Source organism: Anomaloglossus baeobatrachus, chromosome 5 (genome assembly GCF_048569485.1).
Source record: "Anomaloglossus baeobatrachus isolate aAnoBae1 chromosome 5, aAnoBae1.hap1, whole genome shotgun sequence".
Lineage (NCBI taxonomy): Eukaryota > Metazoa > Chordata > Amphibia > Anura > Aromobatidae > Anomaloglossus > Anomaloglossus baeobatrachus.
In genome coordinates, this window is record NC_134357.1 from 403,909,790 (window position 1) to 403,924,941 (window position 15,152).

General features: G+C 47.4%; 1 protein-coding gene across 1 annotated transcript; it reads right to left on the bottom strand.

Annotated features, from left to right (window-relative positions):
• Positions 1 to 9,898: 9,898 nt before the first annotated feature.
• LOC142310526 (NXPE family member 2-like) lies at positions 9,899 to 12,720 on the bottom strand. The gene is made up of 2 exons (XM_075348049.1): positions 12,711 to 12,720; positions 9,899 to 10,537 (listed from the first exon to the last, which is right to left on the bottom strand). Exons 1-2 carry the CDS (start codon positions 12,718 to 12,720, stop codon positions 10,002 to 10,004), a joined length of 546 nt encoding a protein of 181 aa, XP_075204164.1. The 3' UTR covers positions 9,899 to 10,001.
• Between the last annotated feature and the right edge of the window lie 2,432 nt (positions 12,721 to 15,152).

Sequence of the window (15,152 nt, forward strand, 5' to 3'; positions counted from 1 at the left end):
AAAGGATGCAGTTGTCACACGGATGTGCATTTTTTTAAAAAAAATTAGCCCTATGGCCTGAGTCATGGTTGGCACAGGGAGTCACCGTCACAATGTCCTCCAATGTCAAATAGTAGTTAGCCTGAAGTAGGAGTACTATCCTAGTTTGTCCGCCACTGCACAATTTGCATAGTGTTTAGAAAAATTAGCCCTATGGCCTGAGTCATGGTTGATGCAGAGAGTCACCATCACAAGGTTCTCCAATGACAAATAGTAGCTAGGCTGGAGTAGGAGTAGGAGTTACTCGAGGAGTAGCAATCCTACCGTGTCTGCAAATTGAGATTCTGATCTGGTATAAATCCAAAGTCTTATGAAAAGGCTTGTTTAAAAAGCCACTTTTGACTGTTAAAGGATTGCTACTTCCAATAGGTGGCGCTAGAGTTTGTCTCCTTCCTCCCTGGAGAGACAATTTGAATAATTCCCAGAGGGGCATTGCAGCTATAAGTCCCCTTACTGGCAGCCAGACTGGTTTGTCAGGTCTCCATAAGGAGAATAGTCTTCCCCGTGGTCCCCACATAGCTTCTCATAAACCAGACCAGATACCCACACTTTGCACTGACAAGGGGCAATCACCCTGAAACACTGTATCTGCAAATTGGGATTCTGATCTGGTATAAATCCTAAGGCGGGCTTTGCACGCTGCGACATCGGTAACAATGTGTTACCGATGCTGCAGCGATAGTCCCGCCCCCGTCGCACGTGCAATATCTAGTGAAAGCTGCCATAGCGATTATTATCGCTACGGCAGTTTCACACGCACATACCTGCCATGCGACGTCCCTCTGGCCGGCGACCCGCCTCCTTCCTAAGGGGGCGGGTCGTGCGGCGTCACAGCGACGTCACACGGTAGGCGGCCAATTGAAGTGGAGGGGCGGAGATGAGCAGGATGTAAACATCCCGTCCACCTCCGTCCTTCTCATTGCAGCCGGGAGGCAGGTAGGTGATGTTCCTCGCTCCAGCGGCTTTACACACAGCGATGTGTGCTGCCGCAGGAGCGAGGAACAACATCGCACCTGTCGCTGCACCGGCATTATGGAAATGTCGGAGGCTGCAGCGATGATACGATAACGACGCTTTTGCGCTCGTTCATCGTATCAAAAAGGATTTACACGTTGCGATATCGACTGCGATGCCGGATGTGCGTCACTTTCGATTTGACCCCATCGACATCGCACGTGCAATGTCGCAACGTGCAAAGCCGCCCTAAGTCTTATGAAAAGGCTTGTTTAAAAAGCCACTTTTGACTTTTAGGATTGCTACTTCCAGTAGGAGACGCTAGAGTTTGTCTCCTTCCTCACTGGAGGGACAATTTGAATAGAATATAGAGTTCCACCACAAGGGCAGGTCACACATGAGTCGGTGAGGAGGGAGGTTGTGGGAGGCATGACAGAAAATCATGCCATGGTAATGTTGCACTTTATTTTTGGGATCGGGGAAGTGCAATATTGTATGTGAGCTGGTGGGGTTTATGAGTCTGGGCTGTTTTCTTAGTCCCAGTTCAGCTTTGTCTTCATGCATTTCATCTCTAAAACGTTGAAAAAAAATGCATACTCCTAAAAGAAATGGTAAAGACCAAATAAAGTTCACAGACTAGTTTTTCATGCCACAATAATGTCATGAATTGAATTACTCTATAATAGCTCTAAAGCCCGCTTTACATGCTGCAATGTATCTTACAATGTGTCGGCGGGGTCACGTCGTAAGTGATGCACATCCGGCATTGTAAGTACATTGCAGTGTGTGACAGGTACGTGCGATTGCGATTAAACGTTAAAATGTTCATCGCATATGTCGCGGGCGGGGAGGAGGGTGTCGGCACACCACGCTCACCCCTTCTGCTCGGGTCCGGCAGCTGCTCAGTGGTGGCTCGAGCTGTGGGCCGGATCCCGGGGTTTCTCGAGCGACACTCCTCGCCCGTGAGTGAAAGGGGGTTTGTGGTTGGGTGTGGGGATTGTTATAGTTCGTGACGCCACCCACGGTTGTGGTGATTTCACCACCGCTGCTCTGTACGGGGCTCCCGGGGATGGTGATGCGGAGCAGCCAGGTGTTGTGTTGCCCCTCCGTGGGTAGGGGTGGTGATCCCGGGGCCCGGTGATGGAGAAGTAGGTGCGGGGCCCGATGGGCGCAGGGACGCGGGGGCAGCGCTGTGCCTTGCGGCACTGTGGTACTCACTCAGCCTGAGACATGGACACAGTTTGTACGGTAAACCAAACGGCTGGTAGGACGGTCCCACAGACGGCTGCACCTGCACTCCCGGTAGGTGACGGTGATGTCCCTCTTCCTTGCACCTATGGTTGACTTGTGGTAGCGGTGGATTCCCTCCGGTTACCCGCTCCCCGACTGCAATCTGGGCCGGAGGAGCTCTACACTTTGCCCGCAGGCGCTGGCCCTGAGAAACTGGTGCCGTGGCCGTGGCGGTGTCTCTCCAATACGGGTTGGGCTGTTGCCTTCAATCGGGACTTGGTTGTTGGGGGATCTGCGTCCCCGTCACTGACGGATTCGGCAAATTTGGCGACTCCTAGCCTTGCCGGGGTCCGAGAGGCCCCTGCCCTGGTGCTGACTGTCCTTCGGAACACTGCTCCAGACCACCGGGCACACAGCCAACGGGGTCCTTCCAGGAACTTCCAAACGGTCCCACTCCAGACAGTCACCGCCGTCGCTGACCTTGCTGATCTGGCCCTACACAAAGCTGGACCCTTCAGGCTTTCTTTCTTTGCTGTCACTTCACTTGCTTTTTCTCCTTTACTACTTTTCTTCCTTCACTTTCACTTTCTTAACTCCTCTACTTAGCTCCTCACTCCTGCTCCTCCCTGAGCTGACTCCTTCCACTTCTCCTTCCAAACTCTATCTGCCTGGTACTTCCTGCCTCCAGAGCTGTGACCTCCTCGGTGGGCGGAGCCAACCGCATGGCCCACCCCCTGGTGTGAATCATCAGCCTCTGGAGGAAGGCAACAAGGATTTGTAGTTTAGCTGTGATGTGCCTAACTGGAGTGTGGGGTGTGGTGGTGTTGTGACCTGTGACCCCTGGCTTGCCCAGGGCGTCACATTCCCCCTTAGCAAAATGCAGACCGTCCGCGGGCTGCCGTCCTACACCGGATTTATTTTTCTGTAAAAGGGGTAACAAGGTTAAGAAAACATAAATAACATTTTTAATAACTCTTCCCAAGACGGGAGGCACATTTACTTTTAACGTTGCAACGGTATATGGCTACGGTTTCCGCTCTCTCCCACCCAAGCAACCTGGCCCTGATGCTGCCCCTAAAACCCAGGCAGCACCCCTTGACCCACAGTCCAGCACAAGTTACCCGAGCGGGATCTGTCCTTCCCCTCCAGAGGGTATCCACCGGTTCATTTGGTGGCTGGGCCCTAGCCTGCTCTGCTCAGGGCCCTCCCTCCAACCTGCCTCTCCGGAGACGGTATAGCGGAAACGGTAACGGTAACCAACATATTTACAAGCCACTTAACGTTTGTGGTGCCCTGCAAGTTCACGGGCTTGTCCATGGATAGTCCTCCATGCAGAACTTTTTAACGGTCCCCACGGGGACAACGGTGCCGGCTCCAGCCGGTTTAATCACATCAGACAATCTGGTAACTGCTTCTTGGATTAATCATTTTCATCATTCTTCAAAACTTTTAAACAACAACAAACTTAAACTCACTGGTGGTCCCAACGGGGACGGTGCAACGGGCATCCGCTGCCCTACTCAGATTCTTCGGCTGCGACGGACCCATCTTCCTCCGACATGGGCTCGGTGTCAGGCCCGGAGTCACCATCAACAGCTTCCGCACCAGAAGGGTAACTTACAACCGCCGTAGCTTCTAGCCTTGCTACTCCCTGGGCCGCGATCACGGGGGGGTGTACGCCCAACGGGCCAGGTGCTGTGCAGCATGCGAGCAAGTAGGACGGAGGCAACCTAGGAGCCAGGGTCAGACCGGGTCCCTCAGCCGCAGCGGCCGGTCCCTCCGGGACACAGGGGCGTGGGTCACTCTCCGGTTCCTCCATTCCATACACTCGCGCTACGGCAACTAGCGCCTCCACCTCTGCGGCCCATTGCTCCATCAGCCCGCCGATCTGCCTCTGATAATGACGGCAAATCTCCACCGTTCGGGCCCTCAGCCATGCCGCTGTCCCGGGCACCAGCTCGGCCGCCTCCGCATAGCTCGGCGGGCGGACATTTTCCGTTAGGGTCGATGGATCGGGGGTCCCAGTGTGTTTGTTGCGACACCACACTTACATGCGTCCAGCCGCCATCGCGTCCCCCTTAGCTCTTTCCGGCCCCTCCTCTCTCGGGGCGGGGTTTTGGCCTTCGCGCCTCTACTGCTCGAGAAGACGCTCGAGCGGGAACTCTTCGCGCCAAAGATGGCGGCTTCTGAAATTTTTCTGCCGGATACCTCCGGCGGTAACAAGGCGCACCTCTACCAGACGGCAGAGCGGTAAGATCCTGTTCGTGACGCCAAGTTGTCGCGGGCGGGGAGGAGGGTGTCAGCACACCACGCTCACCCCTTCTGCTCGGGTCCGGCAGCTGCTCAGTGGTGGCTCGAGCCGTGGGCCGGATCCCGGGGTTTCTCGAGCGACACTCCTCGCCCGTGAGTGAAAGGGGGTTTGTGGTTGGGTGTGGGGATTGTTACAGTTCGTGACGCCACCCACAGTTGTGGTGATTTCACCACCGCTGCTCTGTACGGGGCTCCCGGGGATGGTGATGCGGAGCAGCCAGGTGTTGTGTTGCCCCTCCGTGGGTAGGGGTGGTGATCCCGGGGCCCGGTGATGGAGAAGTAGGTGCAGGGCCCGATGGGCGCAGGGACGCGGGGGCAGCGCTGTGCCTTGCGGCACTGTGGTACTCATTCAGCCTGAGACATGGACACAGTTTGTACGGTAACCCAAACGGCTGGTAGGACGGTCCCACAGACGGCTGCACCTGCACTCCCGGTAGGTGACGGTGATGTCCCTCTTCCTTGCACCTATGGTTGACTTGTGGTAGCGGTGGATTCCCTCCGGTTACCCGCTCCCCGACTGCAATCTGGGCCGGAGGAGCTCTACACTTTGCCCGCAGGCGCTGGCCCTGAGAAACTGGTGCCGTGGCGGTGGCGGTGTCTCTCCAATACGGGTTGGGCTGTTGCCTTCAATCGGGACTTGGTTGTTGGGGGATCTGTGTCCCCGTCACTGACGGATTCGGCAAATTTGGCGACTCCTAGCCTTGCCGGGGTCCGAGAGGCCCCTGCCCTGGTGCTGACTGTCTTTCGGAACACTGCTCCAGACCACCGGGCACACAGCCAACGGGGTCCTTCCAGGAACTTCCAAACGGTCCCACTCCAGACAGTCACCGCCGTCGCTGACCTTGCTGATCTGGCCATACACAATGCTGGACCCTTCAGGCTTTCTTTCTTTGCTGTCACTTCACTTGCTTTTTCTCCTTTACTACTTTTCTTCCTTCACTTTCATTTTCTTAACTCCTCTACTTAGCTCCTCACTCCTGCTCCTCCCTGAGCTGACTCCTTCCACTTCTCCTTCCAAACTCTATCTGCCTGGTACTTCCTGCCTCCAGAGCTTTGACCTCCTCGGTGGGCGGAGCCAACCGCCTGGCCCACCCCCTGGTGTGAATCATCAGCCTCTGGAGGAAGGCAACAAGGATTTGTAGTTTAGCTGTGATGTGCCTACCTGGAGTGTGGGGTGTGGTGGTGTTGTGACCTGTGACCCCTGGCTTGCCCAGGGCGTCACACATACACATCGTACCTGTCTCTGGAATTGAACGTCAGTTTGTTCATCGTACCCGAGGTAGCACACATTGCAGTGTGTGACACCCCGGGAACGATGAACAGATCTTACCAGCGTCCTGCGGCTCCCGGCCCACAATGCGGAAGGAAGGAGGTGGGCGGGATGTTTACATCCCGCTTAGCTCCGCCCCTCCGCTTCTATTGGCCGGCTGCCGTGTGACGTCGCTGTAACGCCGAAAGTCCCTCCCACTCCAGGAAGTGGATGTTCGCCGCCCACAGTGAGGTCGTATGGACGGGTAAGTACGTGTGACGGGGGTTACTCGTATGTGTGGCACGTTCAACAAATTGAATGTGCCACACATACGATGGGGGCGTTGCAAATCGCATACGATATCGTATGCAAAATTGCAACGTGTAAAGCGGGCTTTACTCAGAATCAAAGAATCTATATATATAAAAATGATATCAGAAAAAAGTAAATTGGAGATAATCAAATCTGAAAAGATTGAATTTTGGTAGTTCACTCAAATTTGGCAGGGAAATTTGATTTGCATTAAAGTTATTTGATGCTGATTGAATGATCCTTATTATACTTAGGTGTTTGTAAGAGACACAAGGAACAAACATGATCTCTGACTTCAATATCTGTAACTTCAGGGTTTAATGAATGCTTATTATAGATGATCTAAACTTTTTAAATTCAATTTCAACAACTGTTTTGAAGTTTTACCAAAAATTCAATTTACAGAAAATGGTTTCATGGTGAATTAGAAGTACTGCAAAACCTTTAAAAGTATACTACCAAACACAGATCACAAATGGTGGCGATGGAGAACATGTTCCAAAAATAGCTGTGTTGCTAAGTCAGGAAGGAATGTTTTAAAAAAAAAAATTAAATCACAGATATTTAAAGGAGTTATCCGGCTTATTTTGCCTTTTTTTGTCATTTCATTATTGGGCTACATAGGGGCAGGAAAGTAGATAGCGACTACCTACCTGCCATGCTGTCAGCCTCTCTCCCGCGGCTAAGAGTGGTCATGTGACAGCTCCTGCCATGGTTTTGCTGCTTCCTGTGATGTCACATCGACAGGGGCAGGAACTTGTTGAAGGGCAAAACAGCAGACTTCATGTTGCCACCCTGCTGGGTGGGTACAGTGTGTGGAGTCCCCATCCCCCTCCCTCGCACACTCCTACATATCTCGTAGTGCAGTGATCTCACAGACTTTGACCATAGACTGCATGCGGCCCTCGATGCTGCTTGCGGTGAGCAGGCCCATGGCCCCTTGATGATCATTGCCTGTGCTGGGGCCACGCAGTCAGCACTTTATATCAAAGGACAGATTCCCGGGTGCTGCGCAGATGCAAGCTCTGTATGCAGCTACTGCAATGATCAGCCACCGGCCAATCAGAGATCAGCAGCTGATCCATGAAGAAGCTGTATAGAGAGCTTGTCACTGTGAAGCACCCAGGAATCTGTCCTGTGATATAAAGTGCTGTCAGTGGTGGCCCCTGCTACGGCAGAATTCAAGAAGCAGGAAACGAGGAACGTGGACAGGTGAGAATTTGTCTCTTTTTTTGCATGTGTAAAGAATGGCACAATAGGGGACACTACTACAGGATGGAGCATTGCTACAAGAAGAAAACCAGGAAAGGCGACATTACTATAAGAAGAGGACCAAGAAGGGGCACAGTACTATAATATGGAGACAAGGATCGGCACATTAGTACATTATATGTGCGGTGGATGTGATGTGAGGTGATTGTGCTGTTACAGATGAGAGGTAGTGTCTATGCTCTGTATTTCCAATGCTGAAGTGATCAGTGCTGAGCAGAATACTGACAGCCAATAAGTGTGCAGAGGGCGGGGCTGGACAGTGAGGCCAGGCAGTGCCAGCTCTGACTGTGAGGTTTGGCAACCAAGGAAAGGAAAAAGTCAAGTTTGTTTGAGCTTCAAGTAAATAAAGTGGCTGCAGAGAATAAAGTGATAATTCAAGAGGAACAAAAGTTAGAAAACAAAAAAAATAATGTAGGAATGTTTTAGATGACAATACAGCACAGATTAGCTTAAAAAAAAATGTGGAATTTATGTCGGACAACTCCTTTAACCCTTGACAAAAAGTAAGGAGCAAAAGAAAAATGTTACATAGGTACATATGAAAGCCGAAAAGCTTCTTCTAATTGAAATTTAATGGGCAACTTTGCCAAATTAAACGTATGCAAATACAGATGTGACCAGTGAAATATGTACATGTTAATTTATTTTATTTTTTTTTATCTCTATTGTGTTTAACAAAATTAAATACCTTTTCCCAAAAAGGACACAACAAAAAAATGCCAAGCAGTCACAAGCTAAGAATCCGAAATGCATCAAATGGCTGCAGAACTATTGTGGCGTGTACAGTAGGCAAATTGAAAACAGGCATGCAAAAAGTTAACTGTGCATATATATTTTTAACTTATTTTTCCATTTTTATAGCATTATTCTCCCCTCGTTGAAAAAATGGCCATAAATGCCTGGAAAGCAAAATGCGGCAACAACCCACAATATTGTTGTGTGGTATGTAGAGTATAGTTGGCAAATTGGATTAGTAAAACAGTTTGCAAAAAGTTAAATGTATATTTTTGTTATTTTAATATTTATAATAAAATTCAACCTTCCCTTTCCCAAAAAGGATGTAATGAGAAATGCTAGATGCTAGGTATATGTCCCTAAAGCCAACACCTGTAACAGGACACTATATTGGTGTAAAGTGTATGGATGCAATATTCAATCAGTAAAACACACACACACACATTGGGAGTTAGTCTCATTTAAATGTCTGCATTGTTAAGAATTTTTATTTTATCTTTAAAAAATATATTAAATATTATTCACCTCTTTACAAAAATAAAAGCACAAAAAATTAAATCTCCAGTCGCAAGCAAGCACACTTTCTCTGATTAGAACAGATTTAATTTTTTTTTTCTTTAGTCCAAAACAAATGTTGCTGGAGCCTTGAACTGACTTCCAGCTTTCTAGCTCTTCAAGAATGGAGAATAAATGAAGAATACGCAGGCAGCAGGGCAGTTTCCAAGCCATCTTTAAGAATTTCATTGGCCAATCGTATACAGTTTACTGCTGTTGGGGTGTGTCCTTTCTCTCTCTTGCTATCAATGGAATATGGGTTCTATCTTCAGCGCTGCAGTTGTACACGGCATTATGTCCACGATCCATCAAGGCTGGCGATATTCATGCTGGTTTTAATGAGGGAGTGTGCTGGCATCAGAAGCTTCTCATTCATTAAAAAGCAAATGTGTCTTTAACGTCTAACAAGTGGTCTGCTCCATAGTGCTCCTCGCCAAAAATCTCATTCCAGTCAGGGACTGAAAGGAAGATTTCTGGAGTAAAGAATGCCACAGCTCCTCATGTATTAAATGGGCTGTGGCGTCACTCCTTCATCTTATTCCAGCTTCTCCCACTTTGATAGAGCTGGGCAAAACTGGCATAAAAACAGCAAAAGTCACAAACATTTTGCACAACTCCAAGTTGCACAAAAGATGCGCCACTTTTCAAAGTGATTTAAACCAGAATTCGGGGGGCCCCGTCTGGAGTAGTTGGCCAATGTTTTAACCCTTTCTCTCTCAATCTTTAATGCTGAGCTGTTCCCTCTGAGATCCTTTCTATAGCGTACACCAGCTTAAAATGACTGCTGGGTTCCAAGCTCTCACTTGGGCCCCCACTCCTATCGTTCACAGCAGACAGCAAGGAGATGGCTTTTAGTCTTGGATCAGTCTCAAATGACCCGTCATAAAAATGATCTCTATGAGCAACAGAGCTGGTTATAGGAGACAAGAAGTGAAGCAGAAATGCATTGTGGAGATCTTCAGGGGCATTATCCTTAGGTATTTTGACAAAAAGAATTACTAAGTTAGGGTAGATGACAACCTCTTTAATACTTCATTAGCCTCTCGTTTTTAACCAGAATTATGTAACCATTTGAGGATTGAAGTCTTAACTATCTCTGAAGTAACAGTAAGAAGTGAACCTCAGCTAGGCCTCTACCTTATAAATTTCATCATAACCACTTTTCATAATAGTGCACCAATAATTATATCTTCCTTTCTTCTCAAATTTTTTTTATTAATATCTAAGCTATTAGTATGTCTTATCACAATCCACCAGCAGGCCTCAATTTTAGGATTCCAAATTCAAGTTGTGAAGTAAAAAAGCACCAAAAATAGAAAATAAATTGATATTTTTACCAGTAAAATTAACAAATATATGTCAGGAACAATTCTACCTGGCTCTTGACTACAAGTTCTGGAGGAAGAACATCATGGGTATTGTAAGCAACAGTCATGTCCCAAGCATCAACCACAGCAACAGGAAGATTTCTGAAGACATCTTTCAATATCAGGTTGTGAATATATCCATAGAAGTCACTGAATCGCTCTGAATCAAGACCATCATTTCTAGTATTTTCATTTTTGATGATCACCTTGGTATCTGGACTCCTCAAGAAGAGACGAATCAAAGCTGTTCGCACATGAATAACTCTCCTGATAAAAAGCTGGACTGGGAAAAGCCTGAAGTGTTGACCCAAACAAATGACAATGACATAATTGGAACCTCCTGCTAGTCGATCAATCTCCTCATAAACATAAGCATCATCTTTGACCGTGTAAATGTGACTTGCAACAATTGGATGGCTGTGCATCTTCCACTGTAAATAAATATTTCTTTTCTGATCAATTGCAATCATCAAAGTATCCATTCCTGGTCTGTGTAGATTAAATGTCTTCAGACCTGTTTGAAAAAGACAAAGACAAAGGAAAACATATACTTAAAAAAAATCAAGGCCACAGAATATTACAGTCAAAGAAAACAAAGTAATTACAATATCTGGTGTGGTATAATGTTAAGGTTTTTTTTTTTTTTTTTTCCAAATGTCACACTTGATTGTGACAAGTGCAAAGATATAGTTAATTACCTTGGAGTCTAGAAGACGTAGTAGTTAGTGATGCGCGAATAGTACAATTTTCAGGTTCGGATTATTAGTAGCAAAAACCTGATAGTATTCCAGTATTTGTCGCAAATAACAAACCTAATGCAAATCAATAGGTAATCCAGAAAAAAGTCCAGGTTACCTTTTGACTTGAATTAGGGTCCTTATTTGTGATGAATACTGTAATAGTTGTAGGTATTCGGTACAAATAATCCGAAACCAAATATTTTACTATTAGCCCATCACTAGTAGTAGGTCTTCACTATGCTTGAATCTTACATTTTAATGCTGGCTGTGTTATTATTTACTAGCTTTATAGTGTTATTCGGATACGGTGGCTCAGTTGTTAGCACTGCAGTCTTGCAGCGCTGGGGTCCTGGGTTCAAATCCCACCAAGGACACCATCTGCAAAGATTTTGTATGTTCTCCCCGTGTTTGCGTGGGTTTCCTCCGGGTTCTCCGGTTTCCTCCCACACTCCAAAAACATACAGATAGGGACTCTAGATTGTGAGCCCCAATGGGGACAGTATTGCCAATGTATGTAAAGCGCTGTGGAATTAATAGCGCTATATAAATGAATAAAATTATTATTATTATTATTATAATTATACTACAATATTTGATTGGCACATACCTCCACAGTCATGGCATGTTCATTTTAAATAGTATATGTATTGAAGTATTCTCCCAGAGAAGCATTGGTTTGAGAGGTTCCCTTTAAATCCTCCAAATATTTTACCACTGCAAAGCACATACAGTAACTCCAGATTTGGATTTAGATACTAGAAACCGTGTGACAAGGACAACCAAACTTTCAGCATCTAAAATGTTATCATTATGCTGTTACCAGAAGCAAATCTAGGTTTTCCGGGACCCAGGGAAAGAATTTTGTTTGGCACCCCATCTACATACAGTTTGAGTATTTGTCATATGAATGCTCATTCACATATGATTTGCATACTTTCAGTCATGCAGGGCCGCCACCAGGGGGGGACAAACAGGACTCTAGTCCGGGGCCCTAACAGAAAGGGGGCCCTTTCACGCTTCATTTATTGGCTTGAGTGTGAGGTGTGGAGGCAGAGCAGGGATGGAGGCGGAGCTGGTATGGAGTCTCAAGGGGGCCCCAAAATTATGCCACTCAGGGGCCCTGAAATTCCTAGTGGCAGCCCTGTGTCATGTGCTGATGAGCTGCTCTTCACAATTCTCTCAGTGTTCAGTGGAAAACTACAGCTCCTATTTCATAGAGAGAAGCAGGAAGAACAGGTAGATGTCACATGGCCATAAGTATGAAAATCACATTTCAGTGGAGTGGCCATGTGATGACTGCTGGAACAATCAATGTAAGGAAACTGAAAACACAAAAGGCGCTAATATGGTACTAACGTTAAAGGACATTTATAGATATCATCAGATGTGCTCAACTGATGCAGTCATGAAATAGTCACAACTGTTATTGAAGGCATATAAGTTATGGCTGCAGCAGGATACATGAGGAGGTTAGCGTGAAATGATAAAATAGAAGTGGACTCCCGTGATGTTGTAAGAAGGTGGTCAGCAGTAATGTTTAAATTGTGATTTTATTACACATTTCAAACATCACGTTTCCTTCCTCAGATAAATCACAGATGTACAAATCACATGATGTACATGTGTAATTTATCTGAGGAAAGAGACCTGATCTCTGAAACACATAATAAAATCACTATTTACCAGTACTGCTGACCAACTTCTTACGATACCACAGGGGTCCACTTTTATTTGATCGTTTGATGCTGGGACAATCAAGCAGAGCTGAATCCTTACAAAGAGTATATTACATGCTGTTAGGATTGGGTATGCTACAGTGCTTATTTTATAATTAAGGGCTTGTCCAGGTTTGTGATGAAAGTTTGAGCACACTGTACACTTTCTGATTCTCCAATGCTGGCGGCAAGAGTAGCCAGTCATGTGAGAGCAAGAATGCGATTTGCATACTTTGCAACATTCTGACTAGACGTGCCCAGCCTCAATCAATTTGCTTGTTTTGCACGAGACCAGGCATGTCTAGTTGGCAAGTAACCAGATGTAGTCAACTCATATAGCTGTCATTACGTGACCTCCCACTCTCAACGCCAGCACCAAAGAATCTTGACAGCGTGCAGTGCATGCACTGTGAGAATTCACTAGTCTGATGTCACATACAGTGACTTTTTTAATCCTCCTAACATAAAGAAAAACAAAGTAACCCTTAATTTGTCAGACAGCACAATACGTTTTTAACATAGCCCAGTATAATGTAATCTTTCAAGTTATGAATTGTTACATATGTACAGGATCAGAACTAATAATAGCAGAAGAATACAGCACCAGAAACACAGCATCACAACACTCATCACTATAGAAACTCATCACCAGAACCACCATCAGTACATGGTACATCAATTGTATTGTATGGTCAGACCAGTATACATTTGTATTACTGTACATGAACCAACAACTCCTAGTATGTCCTTAATAGAGATGAGCGAGTACCGTGAAGCTCATTATATCAGAGGAGGAAAAGTTGAAAACCATCAAAGACTAGAGATGAGCGAGTACTGAAATATTCATAATTGCTATAATCGTAATGAGTACTTTGTAATATTCGCGTATTCGCTCTGATTTCTCACTCGCTGTACAATGCAAGTCAAAGGAAAATGTGAGTCATTTTCTGCTGAACCCAACAAAGAGGTCTGGTGACCTGAGGAAAAGGCGGAAATGGATGGGAACGTGATAAAACTGATTGAGAAGAGCCTGGAGAATATGCCTGCATGTATTTCTGACTCACATATGGCTTCTGGGAATGAGGATGTTACAGTATTACGCCACTTTTACAGATGCACAAGAACACCTACTAAACCTAACCTACAAGTGCATCTCAATAAATTAGAATATCATCAAAAAGTTAATCTATTTCAGTATTTCAATACAAAAAAGGAAACACATATATTATATAGAGTCATTACAGAGTGATCTATTTCAAGTGTTTATTTTTGTTAATGTTGATGATTATGGCTTACAGCCAATGAAAACCCAACAGTCATTATCTCAAAAAATTTGAATATTATATAAGAACACCTGAAAAAATGATTTTAAACTCAGAAATGTTGGTGTCGCGGGCGGGGAGGAGGGTGTCAGCACACTACGCTCACCCCTTCTGCTCGGGTCCGGCGGCTGCTGCTCAGTGGTGGCTCGAGCGGTGGGCCGGATCCCGGGGGCTTCTCGAGCGGCACTCCTCGCCCGTGAGTGAAAGGGGTTTGTTGGGTGTGGGAAATGTTTATTGTCCGTGACGCCACCCACGGTTGTGGTGATTTCACCACCGCTGCTCAGTACAGGGGTCCCGGGGATGGTGATGCGGAGCAGCCAGGTGTTGTGTTGCCCCTCCGTGGGTAGAGGTTGGTGATCCCGGGGCCCGGTGATGGTTTGGGAGGTGCAGGGCCTGGTGGGCGCAGGGACGCGGGGGCAGCGCGGTGCCTTGCTGCACTGTGGTACTCACTCAGCCTGAGACGTTGACACAGTTTTTACGGTAAACCAAACGGCTGGTAAGACGGTCCCACGGACGGCTGCACTTGCTCTCCCGGTAGGTGACGGTGATGTCCCTCTTCCTTGCACCTTTGTGTACTTGTTGGTTGCGATGGGTCCCCACCGGTAACCCGCTCCCCGGCTTCAAGCTGGACCGGGGGAGCTCTACTCTTTGCCCGCAGGCGCTGGCCCTAAGAAACTGGTGCCTTGGCGGTGGCAGTGTCTCTCTTACACTGGCTGGGCTGTTGCCTTCAATCGGGACTTGGTTGTTGGGGGATCTACGTCCCCTTCACTGACGGATTCGGCAAATTATGGCAACTCCAAGCCTTGCCGGGGTCCGAGAGGCCCCTGCCCTGGTGCTGACTGTCCTTCGGAACACTGCTCCAGACCGCCGGGCACACAGCCTACGGGGTCCTTCCAGGAACTCCCAAACGGTCCCCCTCCAGACAGTCACCACCGTTGCTGACCTTGCTGACCTGTCCTGCACACAGCTGGACTACCTCAGGCTTTCTCTCCGTCACACTCTTGCTCTCCTCTTTTACCACTTCACTTCACTTCTACTTTCACTTCCTTAGCTCATCTTAGCTGTTTACTCCTTCACTCCCCTAACTGTTCTTCACTCGAGCCCTGCCTGGGCTAATCTGCCTGGTTTCTCCCGCCTCCAGAGCTGTGAACTCCTCGGTGGGCGGAGCCAACCGCCTGGCCCACCCCCTGGTGTGCATCATCAGCCTCTGGAGGAAGGCAACAAGCATTTTTGGTTAGCTTAGATGTTCCTACCTGGGATGTAAGGTGTGATGGTGTGTGACCTGTGTCCCCTGGCTTGCCCAGGGCGACACATTCCCCCTTAGCAAAATGCAGACCGTCCGCGGGCTGCCG